The sequence below is a fragment of the Petromyzon marinus genome, chromosome 20 (genome assembly GCF_048934315.1).
Source record: "Petromyzon marinus isolate PM22_M1 ecotype Great Lakes invasive population chromosome 20, UKy_Petmar_22M1.pri1.0, whole genome shotgun sequence".
Classification (NCBI taxonomy): domain Eukaryota; kingdom Metazoa; phylum Chordata; class Hyperoartia; order Petromyzontiformes; family Petromyzontidae; genus Petromyzon; species Petromyzon marinus.
The window spans coordinates 6812251-6830188 of record NC_133686.1 but is presented as its reverse complement, the minus strand read 5'-3'; the positions used below and the strand labels follow the sequence as shown (position 1 = coordinate 6830188).

At 45.8% G+C, this 17938-nt stretch overlaps 1 protein-coding gene across 3 annotated transcripts in view; it reads right to left on the bottom strand.

Moving 5' to 3' along the window:
* The window catches only part of LOC116944156 (oxidative stress-induced growth inhibitor 1-like), a 29183-nt gene extending 12199 nt beyond the window's left edge, over positions 1–16984 (bottom strand). The window contains exons 1-4 of one of the 3 annotated variants that reach the window (XM_032957634.2): positions 16176–16984; positions 4241–4528; positions 3267–3406; positions 705–896 (exon numbers count right to left, since the gene is read on the bottom strand). In XM_032957634.2, the coding sequence (XP_032813525.2) occupies positions 705–896; positions 3267–3406; positions 4241–4307 (399 nt within the window). In that variant the 5' untranslated portion in view covers positions 4308–4528; positions 16176–16984. Of the gene's footprint in view, positions 1–704; positions 897–3266; positions 3407–4240; positions 4529–6044; positions 8700–13876; positions 16153–16175 lie in introns of those variants that run through there. The other 2 variants (XM_032957635.2, XM_076068275.1) reach the window with 2 other exon arrangements.
* Between the last annotated feature and the right edge of the window lie 954 nt (positions 16985–17938).

Sequence of the window (17938 nt, the reverse complement as noted above, 5' to 3'; positions counted from 1 at the left end):
GAATGTGAGAAATAATAATTTTGGAAATCTCTCAGAGGAGGGCGGCCTCTGAGCCACACAACAGCTGTGAAACACGTTTCAATCGAATTGTCGCGAAAAAAGACATCAAATGGCCTTTTTATCCTTTACACAGTAGTGGGTCAACTACGTAATACACTCTGTCATGAGTATGTCTGACAGAAGATGGTAAAACTGATATTTTCAGAGATGGAATTTAGCCAAATACAGTATAAAACCAAATTGAATGTGTGGGTTTATTCATGCCATCATTGGCATCAACTTGTTACACTTGAGATGGCAGTATACTCTTAGGTGGCTATTTGGATATGAACCCAGGATCTCAGCAGTGCCAGCTTAGCTCTCTGATCTCTGAGCCATCCAGCCTCTTCTGTCTTGAATGTTTAATGTTAAAAGTGACATTTATCTGCGGAGGGAGACACGGCCAAAGTCAACTTAAAGTGCTTACTTAGCTTATATTTCCTTGGCAACAAACTCTGCTATTTTAATATATTTCAATGAGCCAGGTGGCGACCACCTCTGCGAAAAGTGGAAAGTGAATAACTACCGATACAAAAAAAACTCAGCACAAACTTGTTTTAAAGATAACACGCATATCACCGTGAGACTGGAGCAGTGGTTGTGTGGGGAGGTGGGGTGGGTGGGTGGGAGAGGGATGCAGGGTGAGAGGGGGGTAATCTGCGTACGTTCCACGCGCCTCCCGGTGCTCCCTTGCCAAGCACCACATGCGGGATGGCGCGGTGCGGCTCTGGCTCCCAGCGGATCGGCGAGGGCAGGTCGGCTCCACAGTCGGCGTCCGGGTGGAGTAGCGAGTCCAGCAGGAGAGCCACAGGGTTGGCAGAGCGCCCCTCGAGTCCCTCGCACAGGTACTCCAGGTCCTGTCCACGGAGAAACGAGTGCCGTCAGCCCGTCGCGCCAACGAGTACCCACGTGCATAAACGGAACGGCCACTTAAGCCTCACTTGGAGTGATATCGTGGGGGTGTGAGGTTTACGCGCGGCGATATTCGCTAGGTTGAGATTTTTGCCGTACTTCATTTTATTTGTTTTGCTTTTGTCATTTTGGTGCCGCAGGTTACTCTTGCAATTGAGACTACCCTGATCACTTGAGTTCCCATCTGCTTATATAAAACTGGAAATGTAGAATCTATGGCATAGTGGTTGGCGCACTGCGCTACAAACCCGGTAACCTGATTTCAAATCCCAGCCACGGCTAACATCGGTGGTCAATGATATCTGAATCAGTCTTCAGCCAACCCCTTTAAAACAACTTGCATTGACTATTGTGGTGACATATGATGATCAAACAACCCCCATGATGGACACATCATGGGGAGGCCTTCATCAAGCAGTGTATTGACAAATGGCTGTAGGTTTAAAAAAAATGTTTTAAGTGAACTGGCAACCAATCGGGGTTAATGAGGAGCATAGGAGGCAGAGCCAAGGGCTCTGAAGTAATCGTCACACACACACCGTGTAACCCTTACATTAAGTTGAACTGTGGTGGTCTGAACATGTATGGCATAACCCAAGCCACACGATATTCACAAAAATCCAGTGTGAACCCACCCTCAGTGTCCACGTGTTCTTTTTTGTGTGTTTCGGTTGCTGCCCTTCCCCCGCACCTCCGATCAGCACGGTTTGTTACGCACGGTGTGAAATAAGTTCAACGTACATATGTATCACATAATGGAATGACCCCTAACAATGGCACTACAGAAGCACTTGTGGAGTCACTTCAGTTCGCGTCTCTCTCTCAACACTGGATGGTCCTCCCCCAGGCTTCGCAAAGAGTAATTTACCTTGCGCCATCAGTCACGAATGCTAACCCATCAAAGCTGGCATCAGCCAAATGACGTTAAAAGAAAATAACTTCACATAAATATTGTTTACCCTTTATGTTCGAAGCTAGTGAATGGACCTTCCAAACTACGCTGGCTACAAAATATTTGGTTCATACAAAATTACTTGTGGAATGAAAGCCACGTTTTGAAAAGAGGAAGTTGAAAGTTCTGGGTCAATTACTTGACAAGAGGCATCAGCTGCCTCACATCCAACCACCACACCAGAGGAGAGGGGTTAAAGCAGAACTTTAAAAATAGGCACCCACTTATAATATAAAACAATTATAATTCCAAAATGTGCACATGTTCGTCAAATCTGGCAGCGGTCTGTTTATTTTCTCTGTTTATTTTGTCTGCAAATGCTGAACGCAGGAGACTAGAAAGATACAAATATAGGCAGACTGATGGGCTTCTAGAATTACAGCTGAAAGGTCAGGGCGTACTGGGCTAAAGAGGATTGTGAAGTGAGAACGTCCCAGGTCTCATGCCAGACACAGCGGGATTAGAGCAGGAATGTGCCGCGATTTGGGTCAAAGCAAGGGAACCGACTGTTGATTGACACGGGGTCACAGCCAGATGAACTCTTCTGGCTGGCAAACCACACGGCAACAGTGTGCACAAGGAATGTTAAAACATTATTGGAAAAAATTAGTTTAAAAATTACGGATATTTTTGTTATTAAAAAAAACAATGCCAAATCCTTGGCTTTAGGCAGCTGCACAAAGCATTTGCAAAAAAGATTGCAAAGTTTTAAGGCTGGATTTTGTTGGAAGTTTTTGACAGTTATATTGGCATTTGTACATTACAGGATGCACAGGGGATGGAAAGAATGGAAGGGTTGTTGGAAAAATGGACAGGGAAAACACGGAATGTGAGAAACATATGGGCTCATGAGTGGAAAATGCAATTCATGAAAAATATCACTTATAATCCACTTTGCTGCAATTGTACCTCATTATACAAAATAATAAAACCCACAATGTTCTTTGGAAATTAATTTAAATGCACAGCTTACGGAAAAGAACATAATAGAAGTAAATTACTATAACATTACCATAAAATAACTATTTACATTTTGCTTTAATTCTACGGTTTCAAGAGCAGACTCTTAAGCCCGTAACTTAGCTCGAGTAATTTTCTACCACTTATTTTCTAAGTAGAAACTTCTCCTTTTCGATGTTCATAACATTCAATGTGTGCGATCGATGACAGGAATGACAATGGTGATGGAAACGACAATGGTGATGCAACTGCTGCTGTAGCTACTGTTGCTGCAACTGCTGCTGTAGCTACTGTTGCTGCCGACGATGATGATAATAATATTACAACTGTTGCTCCTGCTGCAATTGCTGTTGACGCTGCCACTGCTGCCCACGATAAGACTGCACACAAAAAGGGTATTCACCTGCTCCAGTATGGACGTGTGCAAGTTTTCCTCCAGTTTAATCTGCAGAATGTGATTGGGATGAGGAGGGGCTCCCTCCGAGAGGTAGGGCCGGTATCCAGAGAGCAGGTATGACAGGCAGATTCCAGACGGACCGTTGCCTGCCCGGGGGACAAAGACGGACAAGGATGGAGGCGTGTGTGTGAGCGCGCACCCGCAAAACATGCGAGGCGACGCGCGCCGTTACGTGTGAATGCGTGCGCAGCGTGCTGTGCGTCCACCACTCGTGGAGGAGCGTCGCTTGCACAAAGCACACACCGTGACGGCACTGTGGCACGCTGCGTACATTTTTTTAAAATCACGTTTATACGTGGCATTTTAAACACAAGTAAATAACGTTCATATACTCTACTGTACACAGTTGAGGGATGCTGCTGCAATGGTACAATAGTCAACACACTGGACTTGCAATACAGAGGTTGGCGGTTCGATTTGATCTTCCAGCGTGGCATTTGAAACAATGAGGAAAATTTATTCGGTCCACCCAGCAGTATAAATGGGTACCCCAGCTTTTTTGATTGGCAGGTCGCGTGCCGTGTGGGTCAAGTGTGGACACTCGTACCTCGACAGTCATTTGACCAGCGAAAAAAAGAGCAGGAAGGCAAAAATACCTTCTCCTCGAGAGGGGCCCTTTAGAGCTCCCGCAAGTTGAGGCCCTTCAGCCAACAGTGGCATGAGCAAGCAATTGCTGGGCTGCACCTTTTATTTTTTAATGGCAGAATACAATATGAAACACAGGCTGCACGCACTGTAAAGTGAAAACACCACACCGTCGCAAAAACGCGCACAAGCAGCCTGCTCGCAAAAAGACACAGCTGGACATTCATCGGCACGCACAAAGCCGGCAACGAGCATCATGAATGAACAAGTGAGAGGCATCGCCCATGATTACGCTTCCCTCCCACAATCTCGACCCCCTAGCCCACATTACTCACCGATGACCACGACGGGAACCGTGACGGAGCCATCATCGGGCAGAAACCCAATCTGCTCGTGCGACATTGTGAAGCTGCTGCCGCCGCTGTTACAACTGGAGAAACAGCCCACAGCGTATGCTTCTCCAGCCGTCTCCTCTCCGACAGCCGCTCCGTCTCTCTCTCCCCCTCCCGCGCTCTCTCCCTCTCCTCCCCCTTCTCTTGATGCGTTCTCTCAGCCGGCAAGGTCACAGACACTTGATGAGGCAAGACTTTCCTTTCTGGCTCCTCTTGTAAGTGTTTCCTCCTCTGCAAGGCATCGCAGTAATGCACGAGGTTAACAGGCGCAGGGAAACGAATCAGACGCTCAAGTCATCTGGGTGGTTTTCTCCCTCTCCGTGGACAAAGCAATAGGAGAACAAAAAAACACCAGTTCTGTCTAAAACAAATTACAGAGTACAGCGCCGCATATCACAGTAACTGGGGACTAAAGTATAGGTGGATATGTGAAAATATCGAATATGTGAGTATCCATAAGAAAGGGAAGTTACATGGCGCATAAAAAGCTTACTGGAGACAAATTACGTGTGCAAGCTGCTTTAAACGTGGGGAGATTCTTTTCCTGTACTGTACTTTTCGAAGTGATCAAATCTACACGTGCATAAGAAACAAATTTCCACACGTATGAAAAGGTCAGATTTGTCACCTAGAGAAATTGATTTGCACCGTGCACACATACTGCACTGGTGATTAATAGGTCAGAGCTAATATGTATGTCAGGTTGGCTGTGTGATGCACGGATAAGTGACATTACTGTATTATTACATTATATTTGACAAAAAAATGTGTCATGATTTTTAAAACTGTCTATGACATTCTGAAGTAGACCAGACGCTGTTAAGCATTCAATATATTTATATACATTTATTAATAGTATGCCTAAACAACTAGCATTACGGAACATGATTTCCATTGCTCACATAGGAAAACGTTACAAAGTTTCGTTACAAAGACTTATTTTCATATTTAGCACAATCCTTTTTTTTTACAAAATTTGTGTGGAGGTGGGGGAGGTGTGAATCCACAAATCCATGGAGGAAAACCCAAACTTTCACACAAACCGTGTACAGAAATAGCTGCTCGACAGATTGGTTGCTCTCGACAGCCACCAGTTTTCTTTTTGCAATGCAATGTTATGCCAATGGCAAAATCCAATTTTCTTGTAATCAATTTAAAACAAAAACACACATCATGATAATAATTTGGTTTACAAATTTACATCACAGCTGTCCCTGTGTGCACCAGGTGTGAGCTCAGTACAGTATTAGTCTGCCAGTAGGGGGCAATTATTGCTCTATATTATCCCAAGCATTGCATGTTCCAAAATAGTATGATCATATTAAATGTAAAAACCTGAGCTCAATGCAGCATTAAAAACAAATAGCTCAAAATAATCCGAAAACCAAAATACTAAAAACTAACCACCTGACACTGTCCACCCGATTGCTTTAAAAAGGTCACTCTAAAATGCACTTCCTAGCATTTCCGCACATTTTTTTCTCTCCCAATATCCGAAGGCGACCAAGTTTAAGAAGAATGCTTTGGCATTCCTGTCCACAGCTGAACCCGGAAGTTGCCTAAAAATAGAACGCAGCCACCTTCCTGGGCAAGTCCCATGTGTGGACTCGGGTTTTAGTGCACAGCCAGACCACGCACTCGCACATACAAGTGTAAACAAGCAAGCACAACACCCACACACGCGCTCGCACGTACACACGGCAAGCACACGCACGCACTCGTCCGTACACGCAACCGCAAACACTACCTCTGAAAGTTTCCTGCCTCTGGAATTTTCCTCGTGGGTTCTGTCTTAATTCAGCAACTGCAAAGGAAGGGCCTCCAGTCGATATGGACTTGAGCTTAATAGCCACCGACCTGCATGTTAAATGCTTGTCACAGCTTCAATTTAAACTCAAACATTCTGTATACCAGCAGCACTAAAAATGGTAAAAAAAAATATTGTGTCTGCATTGGTGTTTCTTTTATGCCAAGCAGACTTGTGAGCCTCATTAGAAACCATAAACTGGCTAAGCGCCATGGGAAAGCAATTCGCGCTCTTAAGTGCGCTTGTGAATCACCGAATGCATTTATAAGTAGCCGTGCTTCAGGGTATTCACAGCGTTGGGTTTATTATTTGAAGGAAAAGAGGATATGTCAGGATAAATTAAAAAAATGACAGTATTTTTTTTGTTCTATGTTTGCACAAAAAAATATCACTAAGCTGCACTGAGACATTTGGCTGGCCAAGGACAAAGGCCAACCAACCATTCATTCCGTTGCGCTTTTCCAATACGTGCACGCTGAAGTGGCTTCGTACAAACGTAGAGGGTAAATTATTATAACGCCAAAAAACAACGCGCCATTGAACGCACCGCTGCAGTCGTACCGCAATTAGTAAACAGAGCGAGAAAAAAAATCCCACAGCAATGAAACTCCGGCTGCCGCCGCGCACCATGCTGCAGAGAGGAAGCTCCTTGCTCATCACTGGGCACAGGCACAGAGCGGGGATTGTGTGGTGAGCGTGGGTGGCGTGGGAGGGCTCCATCACCGAGAATAACCCGCGGCGCCGGGGCGAGTGGTGGCCCCAGTGTTATTTAAACACGCGCGGCGTGCACGCCGTGCATCGCAATAATCACACCACCGGGTTCAACCCTGGGTGACTAGGTTTTGCAATCAGGTTAAATTCAAGCAGATTCACACACTTTCTTTTCCAGAGGTCAAGAATTAATGCTGGAAAATATATGCATTGGATTACGTGAGTTGCCAAACGTTCATTCTTCGCTCACTTTCATTCTTTTTTACGTGGAAATGCCTCCATTATCAAGAATACATTTGGAAAACAGCCGAAGAAATTTGTTTGGGTCATTGTCAAGATTTGAAAATCTGGCTTTTTGTCTTTCAGAAGTAAAATTTCCTACTGGCTGTTCATTTTGACAATGAAAGAGCTCATGGTTACATTATACTAATGCTTTTTTTCAATCCGCTGTTGGATGAAGGATTTCCCACATGGTGTTGTTATGAGGCTTTTTTATATCTCACATGTCGAGCAGAACGGGTTGGTGAAGGTAGTGTGCGCTTACGAGTGATTCAGTCTTCACCTGCCAGCGATGTTGGCTGTGGCCTGGAGTTTAACTCGGGTCACGAGATTCATGGCGCAGTGAAGAATAACCACGGTATCATTGCCCTCCGCGGTTATACAATATCAACCCAAATATAACACAGCAGTCCACATGACTGGCCCGGAATAATATATTACAAAAATACGGGTGCACCGCAGACTCTGCCGCATGTGGTGGGGAAAAGTGTGAGCGCCCCCCCCTTCTTCAAACACATCTGCAGGGCGAAGAGCTCCCTCAAGTGGGGTATTTCCGCCAGCAATGGTGTGAGCAAGCGATTGCAATGGTTCACCTTGGCCTGTTAACCTGCAGCAAATATGGCTGGAAAGTCCTGCATTGCTTATGCGTGATGAGTCAAGAGAAGATTTCTCTGCAATCTCAAGACGGTTCCTCGACAGGTTTGGTGCTCAATGCTCTGGCAACCACTGCGGATCGCATATGGCACAGCTCCACGCCCGCAGTGCAAGGTGCCCAGGCAGTCACAACCACGCAGATGAAAACGCGCCGACGCAACCGCCTGCAGCGACCCAATGCTGCACATACACACACCTCACAGAATCAACCTAAGCTAGCGAGGGCAATGAGAAAAAAGTAGGAGCGATGTACCGTGGGTGCCAAACTGTTAAACACATACGTGCGTCGAAAAAGGGGCTGGATGACACCTCCACACTCATGGCGAAATTAAGAATCTCTGTGACACACCGCCCACCATACCCGAACCAACCAGAATTCTGCAGCGCATGGATTGCATTGCCAGATGCCATGGATGCACGCGCACACACCCGCAGCGCAGCCGAGTATCTGGTGACATGCGGATGAGCCCATGCGTGTGCGTCCCTACGTAGTAGTGAGTGAAGCATTTGCTGCACGTACGCACTGTATGGGAAACCGCAGTTTACCCTGGAGGGCTGGAGGGGCGATTCGCGGTGACTCAGCTGTGTCAGATGTGCAGTAGCTGTTTACAGCAAGGAAAAAACAGATTCCCGTTACTTTGTTTTTTTTTGTAAAGTCACGTAGAAATAATAAATAAAATTATATAATAGCATACGACGTTTCGATCGCAACACAAGCAATCATCAACAGGTAGAGGAAACATATAACCGCAGACAGACCTTAAGTAGGGAGAATTAACACAGATATACCAAGGGATACAGAGAGACGGAACATCACACTAAATCAAACAGGGTTTAGCAAAATTTGGAAACTATATAAAGCAACACAAACGGTCGGTTAAAACACAATTAACGCATGGTTTGGTTGAATACGCTGTTTCAAAGATTGTTAAATTGTAAGTTTAGTGTGATTTAACAATCTTTGAAACAGCGTATTCAACCAAACCATGCGTTAATTGTGTTTTAACCGACCGTTTGTGTTGCTTTATATAGTTTCTAAATTTTGCTAAACCCTGTTTTATTTAGTGTGATGTTCCGTCTCTCTGTATCCCTTGGTATATCTGTGTTAATTCTCCCTACTTATGGTCTGTCTGCGGTTATATGTTTCCTCTACCTGATGATGATTGCTTGTGTTGCGATCGAAACGTCGTATGCTATTATATAATTATATTTTTTTATTATTTTTTGTTATTTCTACGTGACTTTACCGAAAAAAAACAGAGTAATTCCTGCAGTTACGAAAGCGCCTAATCAAGTTAGATTCCCGTTACTCATTACTTAAAACACAATCCCAAAATAATAATAAAACACTATCTTTCCGTGTGACTCATCCAACACGTGGTGACCTTAATAAGTTAAGGGCTTAATCCCAAGCATGATTAAATGAACCACAAGAGACATTGCTCAATGGAGGTGGCTTGTGTAGTAAAATCTAGGTCGGACGCAGATTAGGCTTTTTATACTTAACACCAATTTGCATAGTCTTGTTAAGTACCATTGCTGGCTTAATAATAGAACAAATAATTTAGTCTACACTCATTGGTTCTTTCGGTAAAGTCAAGTAGGTATAAAATAAAATCACGACGTTTCGGGCGCAACACAAGCGTCCGTCATCAGGTGGGACAACCACAGCAAGAAACAATTGCTGTGGTTGTCCCATCTGATGACGGACGCTTGTGTTGTGCCCGAAACGTCGTGATTTAATTTAATTTATACCTACGTGACTTCACCGAAAGAACCAAAAAGTATGGATCCCTGCAGTCACGAAAACTTCAAATCTAGATATAATTTAGTCTGTTGGTATTCGCGCCATTCCATTCTTACAAGGCAAAGCTATCACGAAGGACCTACAGTTTACTTTAGACGTGTGTGCTGCTCTGCTGGACTGACAGCCACTGCAGTCAGGCAGACCTAGTGTCTGTGAGTGATAAAGACACCGATCCAAGTTGAAATCCATCCCAGAAATAAACCAGTGAACACCCAATGTAGTTTCTTGGTATCGTATACACACAGATGACCTCGGCTGAGTGAGTGAATGATTTAAATTCCCATCATGTTCCAGAACTACAATGCTGGATTTGGGCACAAGCACAATATAATCTTCTAACTTGACAAAATCTACAAATTGTTTGAAATTGGTCCACGCAGAAAAAATGGCGCATAGGTTTGAATGAGATATAAACTGGTTTAGGTGTTCTGCTAAATCCTGAAAAAAAACACAATCCCCATCATCAGCGAATCGAGTAATTCACCTCCTGTTATGATGCTGAAGCTGACAGAAAGCGGATGCAGCCTGTTGCAAGTTACGAGTATGTACATAAAAAGCATGCAGTGATGCTTAGAGATAAAGAGAACATGGAGAAAGTAGGTGGGCATGGACTCGCCACTGATGGTCACTCATGGATAAGAATTTCGGGACATCAAGTTCGTAGCGTAGTGCTAGTCACTGCGTGACACCGCTCCACCCATTGTCCATAATCAGAACCACGCCTGTGACCTCACACAGATTCCCATTGCAGTGTTTCCCAACCTCCAGGAGCCACGGTCGTCCCCCCACATGAGGGTTCACATTTCCTCTATTCACATGCAAATGCCCACGCCAATAAGTCCATGAATTAGGCCCTGCTGCTTTACACTGTCGCCGGTTGTTTTGGCTGATGCTGAAAGACAAACCGGCGTTGCGAAGGCTGGAATGCTTTGCGTCGGAATTGCCCAACTCTGCCAGCAGCAACGGGCGATCAATCCTCGCCTTGCACCACCCGTGGGGTTGGGGATGGTGTTCGGTTAGCATGAAACCCCGCTCCTTCGCTGTGGTAAATGAGGACGCTAGCTCCTTAACCGACCTATCACCCACTCCCTACCACGCCCTCTCAAGGCCACCTTTTTTTTGCCCGACTGCAGAGGACCCTGTAACCTCGCGCCATCCATCAGATCCGACACAAAACATCACAGTCAGACTTTGTGGTAATCACAAAAGACTTAGTGAATAACTTAGAGTCCGGAACAGTCACATTAACAGCACGCTTGATATATAAATGCACTTTGATTTAAAGCTTGCGTGACTGCAGGGAATCATATTCTTGGTTCTTTCGGTAAAGTCACGTACAATAATTTTTTAAAATATTTGTATTATTTTATTGTTTCCCTTCTACGTGACTTTACCGAAAGAACCAAGAATATATAAATGCATGTCTAAACATGCATGATTACGCAGCCTGACCTAGTTGGTAGGCAATGAAGGAGAATCCTGGATGGGTTGAGGTTCAATAAAGGATGGAGGTATGACAAATAATACGGGAGTGTCAGTTGATCCTGGAAACTTGGATGTGCCTCTATGGTACGCGGCGGCTCCTCAGCACAACATTCGATTGTGTGATTATGAAATTATTGAGTTCATTTAGTCACGGTGTTTTTGTATTACTACTAGAACACATGACATGGAAACAATGATACAACTTTGTAGCAGCATTTGAATTTGGCTAAAAATGTCCCTAGCTTGCTTGGTGACTAAGACGTTTTTCTTAAAACTATTAAATAAAAAACAATCAGACTTTGCAGCTAATGTATTCGAGTTCTCTCTGGACTGCTAAGTTTTGAGATAAAAGAATCGAGATGAAGTCTGGAATGAAGGTGGAGGGGGGGGGGACAGGAAGTTTGATGATTGGCGAAAGGCCCATGGCACTGCAAGGCAAAAGTGCAGATGTACACACAGATAAACGAGCACTAAACAACCATAAAAGATTAACAAAACTATTAATTAGCTCGTGATCTTGACACTACGCCCTGTGGTTACAAAACCAAAATTGTGTGTAGACGCGCTACATTCTTCCACACCACAATGCTGCAAGGCAGCTATTTACGCCTGCCTACGACTTTTTCCATTCGTACGGATATCGGACATCAATGCGCACCCAGTATACGTGGCAATATGAATGAATGCAAACTAATTTTATCGAATGTAACAGGGCAAAGTTGAGCAATAATGCAGCGCATGGAGCCATGGTGTCAAAAAGAAGTTGAGAAAGATCTCTCGTCCAACCAGTTATAACCGTCACTTTTGGCAGGATGTTGCCGTTTAAGCAAAGCGTGATCACGCTGTGAAGGGACATCCCTCCTTTATTTGCATTCTTTTCAATGAAGGATGTGAATTTAGCAACAAAAATAAGTCTGACTGGTAGGCTAAAATGTGGCAGGACTGGAGGAGTTGTAAAGATCTAACAGTGGGCACTAACGGGACATGCACGAATTGCTCAGCTGTCGAGACACAAATGAATGCCCGGCTGTCTTCTCAGAACAGACTGTACTGGAAATAAATATATAGCCCAGACAGTACGAAAGACGCCGACTCGGACGCATCCGGGCAAATTAAAGCTGCCTCTAATTCAGTTGCTAGGCTCTTGGCCAGATCCATGCAATTCTCACTTTCATAATTAGCTGTTTCCTCACTTGAAAAACACTTTCAAATGCTGAGCTAAGTCATGGGGCATTCAGTCACGTATTAATGCGATTTATGCAATGCAAAGTTTAATAACGCCACTGTAGCTGGTACACACAGATGCCGTAATACAGCAAATTATAAATTGGCCACTCGTTAATAAAATCTGCCAAACGTTCCAATGCAGATCCTTCCTTCAACAAAAGACTCAGGGAATGTCCTATTTGATTTCAAAATGTTACCTGCTGAGGCGACTTTACATAATCTACTGACATAATTTACTGACAGTGAAATGCACTCCAGGTAAGACTCAAATGTACTTTAGAGAAGACAAAATAATGTTACGAATGGAATGCATAATTGCACTGTACATCATTAAATGATGTATTCTCCCTGCATTTCGTCACAATTCTACCCCCCAGTCCACTTCACTTGGCAGCTTTTTGTTTCTCCCGGCATTATGAAATGAAAGGGCTGACAAGATGATAACAATCACCCGCCATGTGATACCCACTGTCGGATTCGGGTCTCCCCAATCCCTCCCCATCGTCCTTCAGTCTCGCAATGCAACAATCAGTCCAGCGTCTTTCTTCACACGAGCTATCTCGTCACTCTCCTCTTCGGCGTGTGGTCCTTCCTTTTTGGCCACCACTCCGTTGTTCGTATCTGCCTCCCCAAGATAAGCGTGTCAATGGGCCGAGACTACTGCATTTGGCCATTGCGTAAGCCACCAAACACAACCGTTTGAATGATGGTGACTAAGCCATTCCCCACCACTTGGAATGGCTGCAGTATAGATCATGTGCCAAGTAAAAAGTATTGCGGGTGGTGGAGGGTTACGACATATTTATAAATAACGCGATCTAACCCAAAAACCTTTATTATGAATAATATTGGTCGTGAAAGCCTACGTGTTAAACTGATCATGTGCCGAGTAAAAAGTCTTGCGGCATTTGTATCAGCAGCAAATCCTAAGCGGTGTTCTACTTTCCGAGTCTCATCAGATAGCGAATGGCCAATGTGAATCTTTGCCGATAAAGTGTGATATGGGAATTGAGGATGTTTGACACATGTAATGCGAAGAGCTCACAACTGTTTGATGTGACAGCCTATGCCTCCTGAAATGGTGTAATTTTAATGGTAACATTGTCGCAACAGAAATGTGGAGCAAGTTCACTTCAATACAACAACAGTACTCTGCTCAAGCGTGCATTTTCTTTTCGATTGTGCTTTTTTGAATGTGAGCAAAAAGCACATCGGAAAAGTGCGCGAAGAAACAAAGAGCAGAGGGGCCTCCGATGAAAGAACTGACTGCTACAATGTGGGGAGCCGCCACCAAAACGTCTACTGCGTACGACCACCCTCGCGCACAAGTCTGGGCATCAAGCGCCCACGCAAATAACTACTTGGACGTCCAGATCAACAGCGTCGTCCGAAAAATAACTGGACAATATTGGGACGCACTCCCACCAAGCGGCTCTCTATCCGTTCTGGCCAACATTACGCAAGCAAACCCCCGGGTGGGATGCCTCGACATAAAACCGACTGTTCTCCACGTTGAGTGCAATGTCTTTAAAAGCAGCGCTATGCTTCTCTAAATAAGCCAACGCTAACCGCTCGCACGTCGCGAGATACAGCGGTGAACGGGACCCACCCTGCAACTTGCAGACGTCTCGGAACGGGAAAGGATGAAAGCGTCATCGAGGGCCCCACCACTGCTCCGCACGGCTCTGTTCTGCCAAGAAAACTGTGGTGGCTCCATCAACCGCTTCTCAACAGGGACCGCTCGCTGCGCAAACACCTCTTCCACAATTGTACAATTATACTGGTAGGAACGAAGTTGTAAACTGAGTGTACCAGCCTGCAATAGATTAATGTGTCCGTCCGTCCGTGCCCTTTCAATACTTTAACGAAGTGAAATCTCGTGCTGTTGGGTGTAAACTCAGCAATAGACAGCGCAGAAGCTTGATATGTCTTATTGCACCCAACATTTGGAAGTCACATTATCTCATTTGCGAACTTCTACCAGCCCACCCTGCAGGGACCTGTTAGATCAATCACAGTGCAGTGACCGCGGCCAGCTGAACCAAACAATGGACCACATCGCGAACAACTGAATTCTTCTCCGGTTCTCTGGCGGACTGAACAATATCAGTTGTGCACCTCCCTAACCGAGATGGCCCACAAACTTAAACCTGGGCGTATAATTGACACGTACGTGCCATACGCTAGAAGAAGAATGTATCCCCTACAACCGTGTGCATTGCTTTAGCACATGGGGATGACGATTGTAATGATGGTGATCCGTATAAACTTATAAAACATTTGTGGACTGTCTTGGGAGAGAGATATATTACAGTTATTGGCAGGTGCATCGTGGAGCAGCTGCAAACAGCCTTGATCAAATTACCCTGAATTTGGCCAACCATATCAGCCACTTAGAATCATGGAAGCCAAATATTAACTGAGCCAGGTTCGTGATTTGAATGGGACAGTGCCTGGGATTACCAGATGTTGAATTCAGGCTTGGGCAGCGACATGGTTGCCAGGAGATGACGGTACAGCAATGGATTCTTGAATCCATGCGTGTAGAGCTGTGTTCCCCCGTCAAATGGATGGTGGGGGTTTTTTTTCTCTCTCTCTCACTCTACGGTTTCCTCCCACGTGAATAAGCCACGCAATAATGGAACTGACCAAAACATCCCAAATGTTATCAGGAAACACTCCTGATAAAGGAGTCTTGGAACCGAGTGAAGCATTCCTCGATAGGTAAAGGACAATCATCATCAACCACGGTCAATCCATTGGATAGAGGCATTCTAAGGACAAAGGATTTAAAAAAAAGGATGTGATTGTTATTCTCATGTGGACAACGTTTCCTGACTAACGGCACCATCACGCTAAGCACGTGGACAGCAACAATCCCACCCCCCACCCCACCAGACGAATGATGCTGCAAGTCAGCCAGATAGATTACATCACACGCGCGTCCCACTTTTCGCGGTTATCAGTAACAACATCAATTTAGTAAGAAACGTATGTAGCCCGAACACACGCAGATTCATTAAAATAACAGCCGCAATGCTATGATTTGTACACGTCTTAACATCCTTCCGATCACTGCGACTTGACGAATCGTTGAAGTTGTCACTTCACGGTACAGAACAGTTTGACCGAGACGTCGATATATATTTTTTTTCCGGCGATTGAAACGTTCCAAAAGTGACCAATGTTGCCACAGTCTTCACACACAGCGAATGTATTGAATGACGCCATTATATCCGTTATGGGTAAAGACAATTTGAAACCATTTTGTTCAACATAGCTACCGGGATATCGTTATATAACAATATCGTATCTACAGTAATATAAATATTAAAACATAAGAATGCTTTAGTATTAGACACACGTGTACTCTATGCATTGAACGGGCATCCCGCTATCTTTACTGCGTTTGTAATTACCCGGAATTTTACTGCCACGTAAAGAGGAAAAGGAAATGATAAACACATTCAAAATAATTAACATGGCTAATCGCGTGCGAACGTAATCATGACACACACACACAGTTACTACAAAATAACTGATGCACACACACACAGTTACTACACAGTAACGGTGTGTGATGCATCACGGTACATCACACACGCCACGGATAGAACACGTACAGTACACATGGCACAGAAAACAACCACCACGCAATGACACGCTAACAGAGCGCCGAATGGTGATGTGACATTGTGGTGGTGGTGGTGATGATGGTGGTGGTGGATGGAGGTGATTGACGGTTGTGTGGAAGGTGATGGTTGGTGGTGATGAGGGTGGGTTGATGGTGGCGATTAGGAAAGCGATGGTGGTGGTGGTGATGGTGACGATTATTGCTGGATGTGATGATGGTGGTGGTGATGATGTGCTTGATGTTGGTGGTGTTGCAGTGATGTGTAGCTACGTACGGAGAGTCGATGAAGCCGGGTTTCGCAAATGGCAGCAGGGGAGCAGGTGGCGGCTAAATCGGTGAAAGTGGTGGTCGCTAGTGTTTATTAACACGGTAGACCACCGACGCGTAAAATAATTTATACAAAAAATATATCATATAAATATAAAATGTACTCGTGCCTTCTACCTAACCTCTTAAGTGTCTGCGCGTATTTACAGTTACAAATATTGTGTGTGCGCGTGTGTGGTCTAACAGCTTTGCGTATCTACACGTAGATATCGATCGATATATTAGTGGTATTATTATTATAGCTGAATCCGGTCCTCTCGCTCGCGTTATTCACGGCGCTTAAGCGTGCACCCTCCTCGCTCTGCCGCTTGCACTCTTTAATGAAACACACGCGAAAAAAAAACCCCGACAGCGGCAGTTATCATGAACACGAGAACACACAAACCCAGCCCAAGCAAAGCACGGACCCGGTGGGCTACAATCCGTCAGCCCAAGCCGGCTGTCAAACGCAACGGCTGCAACACGCAGCGCGCGTGCTCGCACGCGATGTAAAAGGTTGCCACTTGGCACAGGTGCGCGTTATACAACGCACTGCGTCACAAATGCACACAGTGCCACCGTTGTCATCGATGGTGGGGGGGGGGGAGAGGCTTCTAGCAAGGAGAGAAGCTTAACGAGTCGAATGCGTGCACGCTATGTGACACCGGCGGCGGCGGCGGCGGCAGCGACACTGTACCAAAGCACGTGTAAAAATTTGTCTTTGTGGGGAGGACGCGACACCGCACAGTTCCTTATAAACTGCACGCGTGCGTTGTGGAGAGGGGGGGGGGTGGACACGTGGTGGTGGTGGTGGGGGCCCGGAGCGCGTGAGGCCTTTATCAGCTTTGGGTGGGGGGGGGGCTCCCGCGGGGTGGGGCTACTGGGTGGGGGGGGCTACCGTGGCGTTGTGGGAGGGGGGACTTTTCCCGCGTGCGTATGATTCAAAAGGGGTGGGGGCGTGTGGAGGCTGAGGTGACAATTGGGCGTGGCCGGAGTATGGCTTTGGGCGGGGCATAGCGTGCTTGGGGCGGGGGCTGGTCGCGGGGGATGTTGTGCAATGGCGGTGGGCGGGGGCTACTTCGACGTTGGGGGCGGGACGTTTGTGGGTTTGCAGAGTGGGGCGGGGACCGAGGGGAGTGGGCGGGGCGAGTCGAGAAGGTTCTGTGACGGTGCCCCGCGTCTATTCCGGGGAGGTGGTGAGGCCGTCAAAACCAAACCGGCCAGCCCAGCCAATGGCCGCTGTCTCATGGTCGTTGTCATGAGTCACGGTCAACTGGTCAGTTCGCGCACGCATGAAATGCCCTGCCCCAAGCCATCCGGGCGGAGCCTCGTAGCTTATCGCATTCCTCCCGGTGTAAATAAATATTCGCATCTTGACCATTTATGGAGCGCTTTTGTGCATGCACTTGATTTAAAACTAAATTTTAAACAATTTTTTTTTAGCTCAACGAAGTGGCTTATCAATGTGGAAATTAATAGCAGCCAAATACTCGAAACGCATGTGTCTAATTGTGGAGGTAACATCCGGAAAACCCGGAGAAAAATCGACACGACCACGTGTAGAAATATACAGGCATCAGGGTCGGGATCGAACCCACGACATCCTGTATACCTGGCGAGGTAGTTAATATCTCGCTACCATGGCGCCCCATCATTGCTCCATCTCCCCGCTGGATGTCCTCTGGTCCTAGCTTCCCACATACTCAATCCAGACTTTACCAACGTCTATTA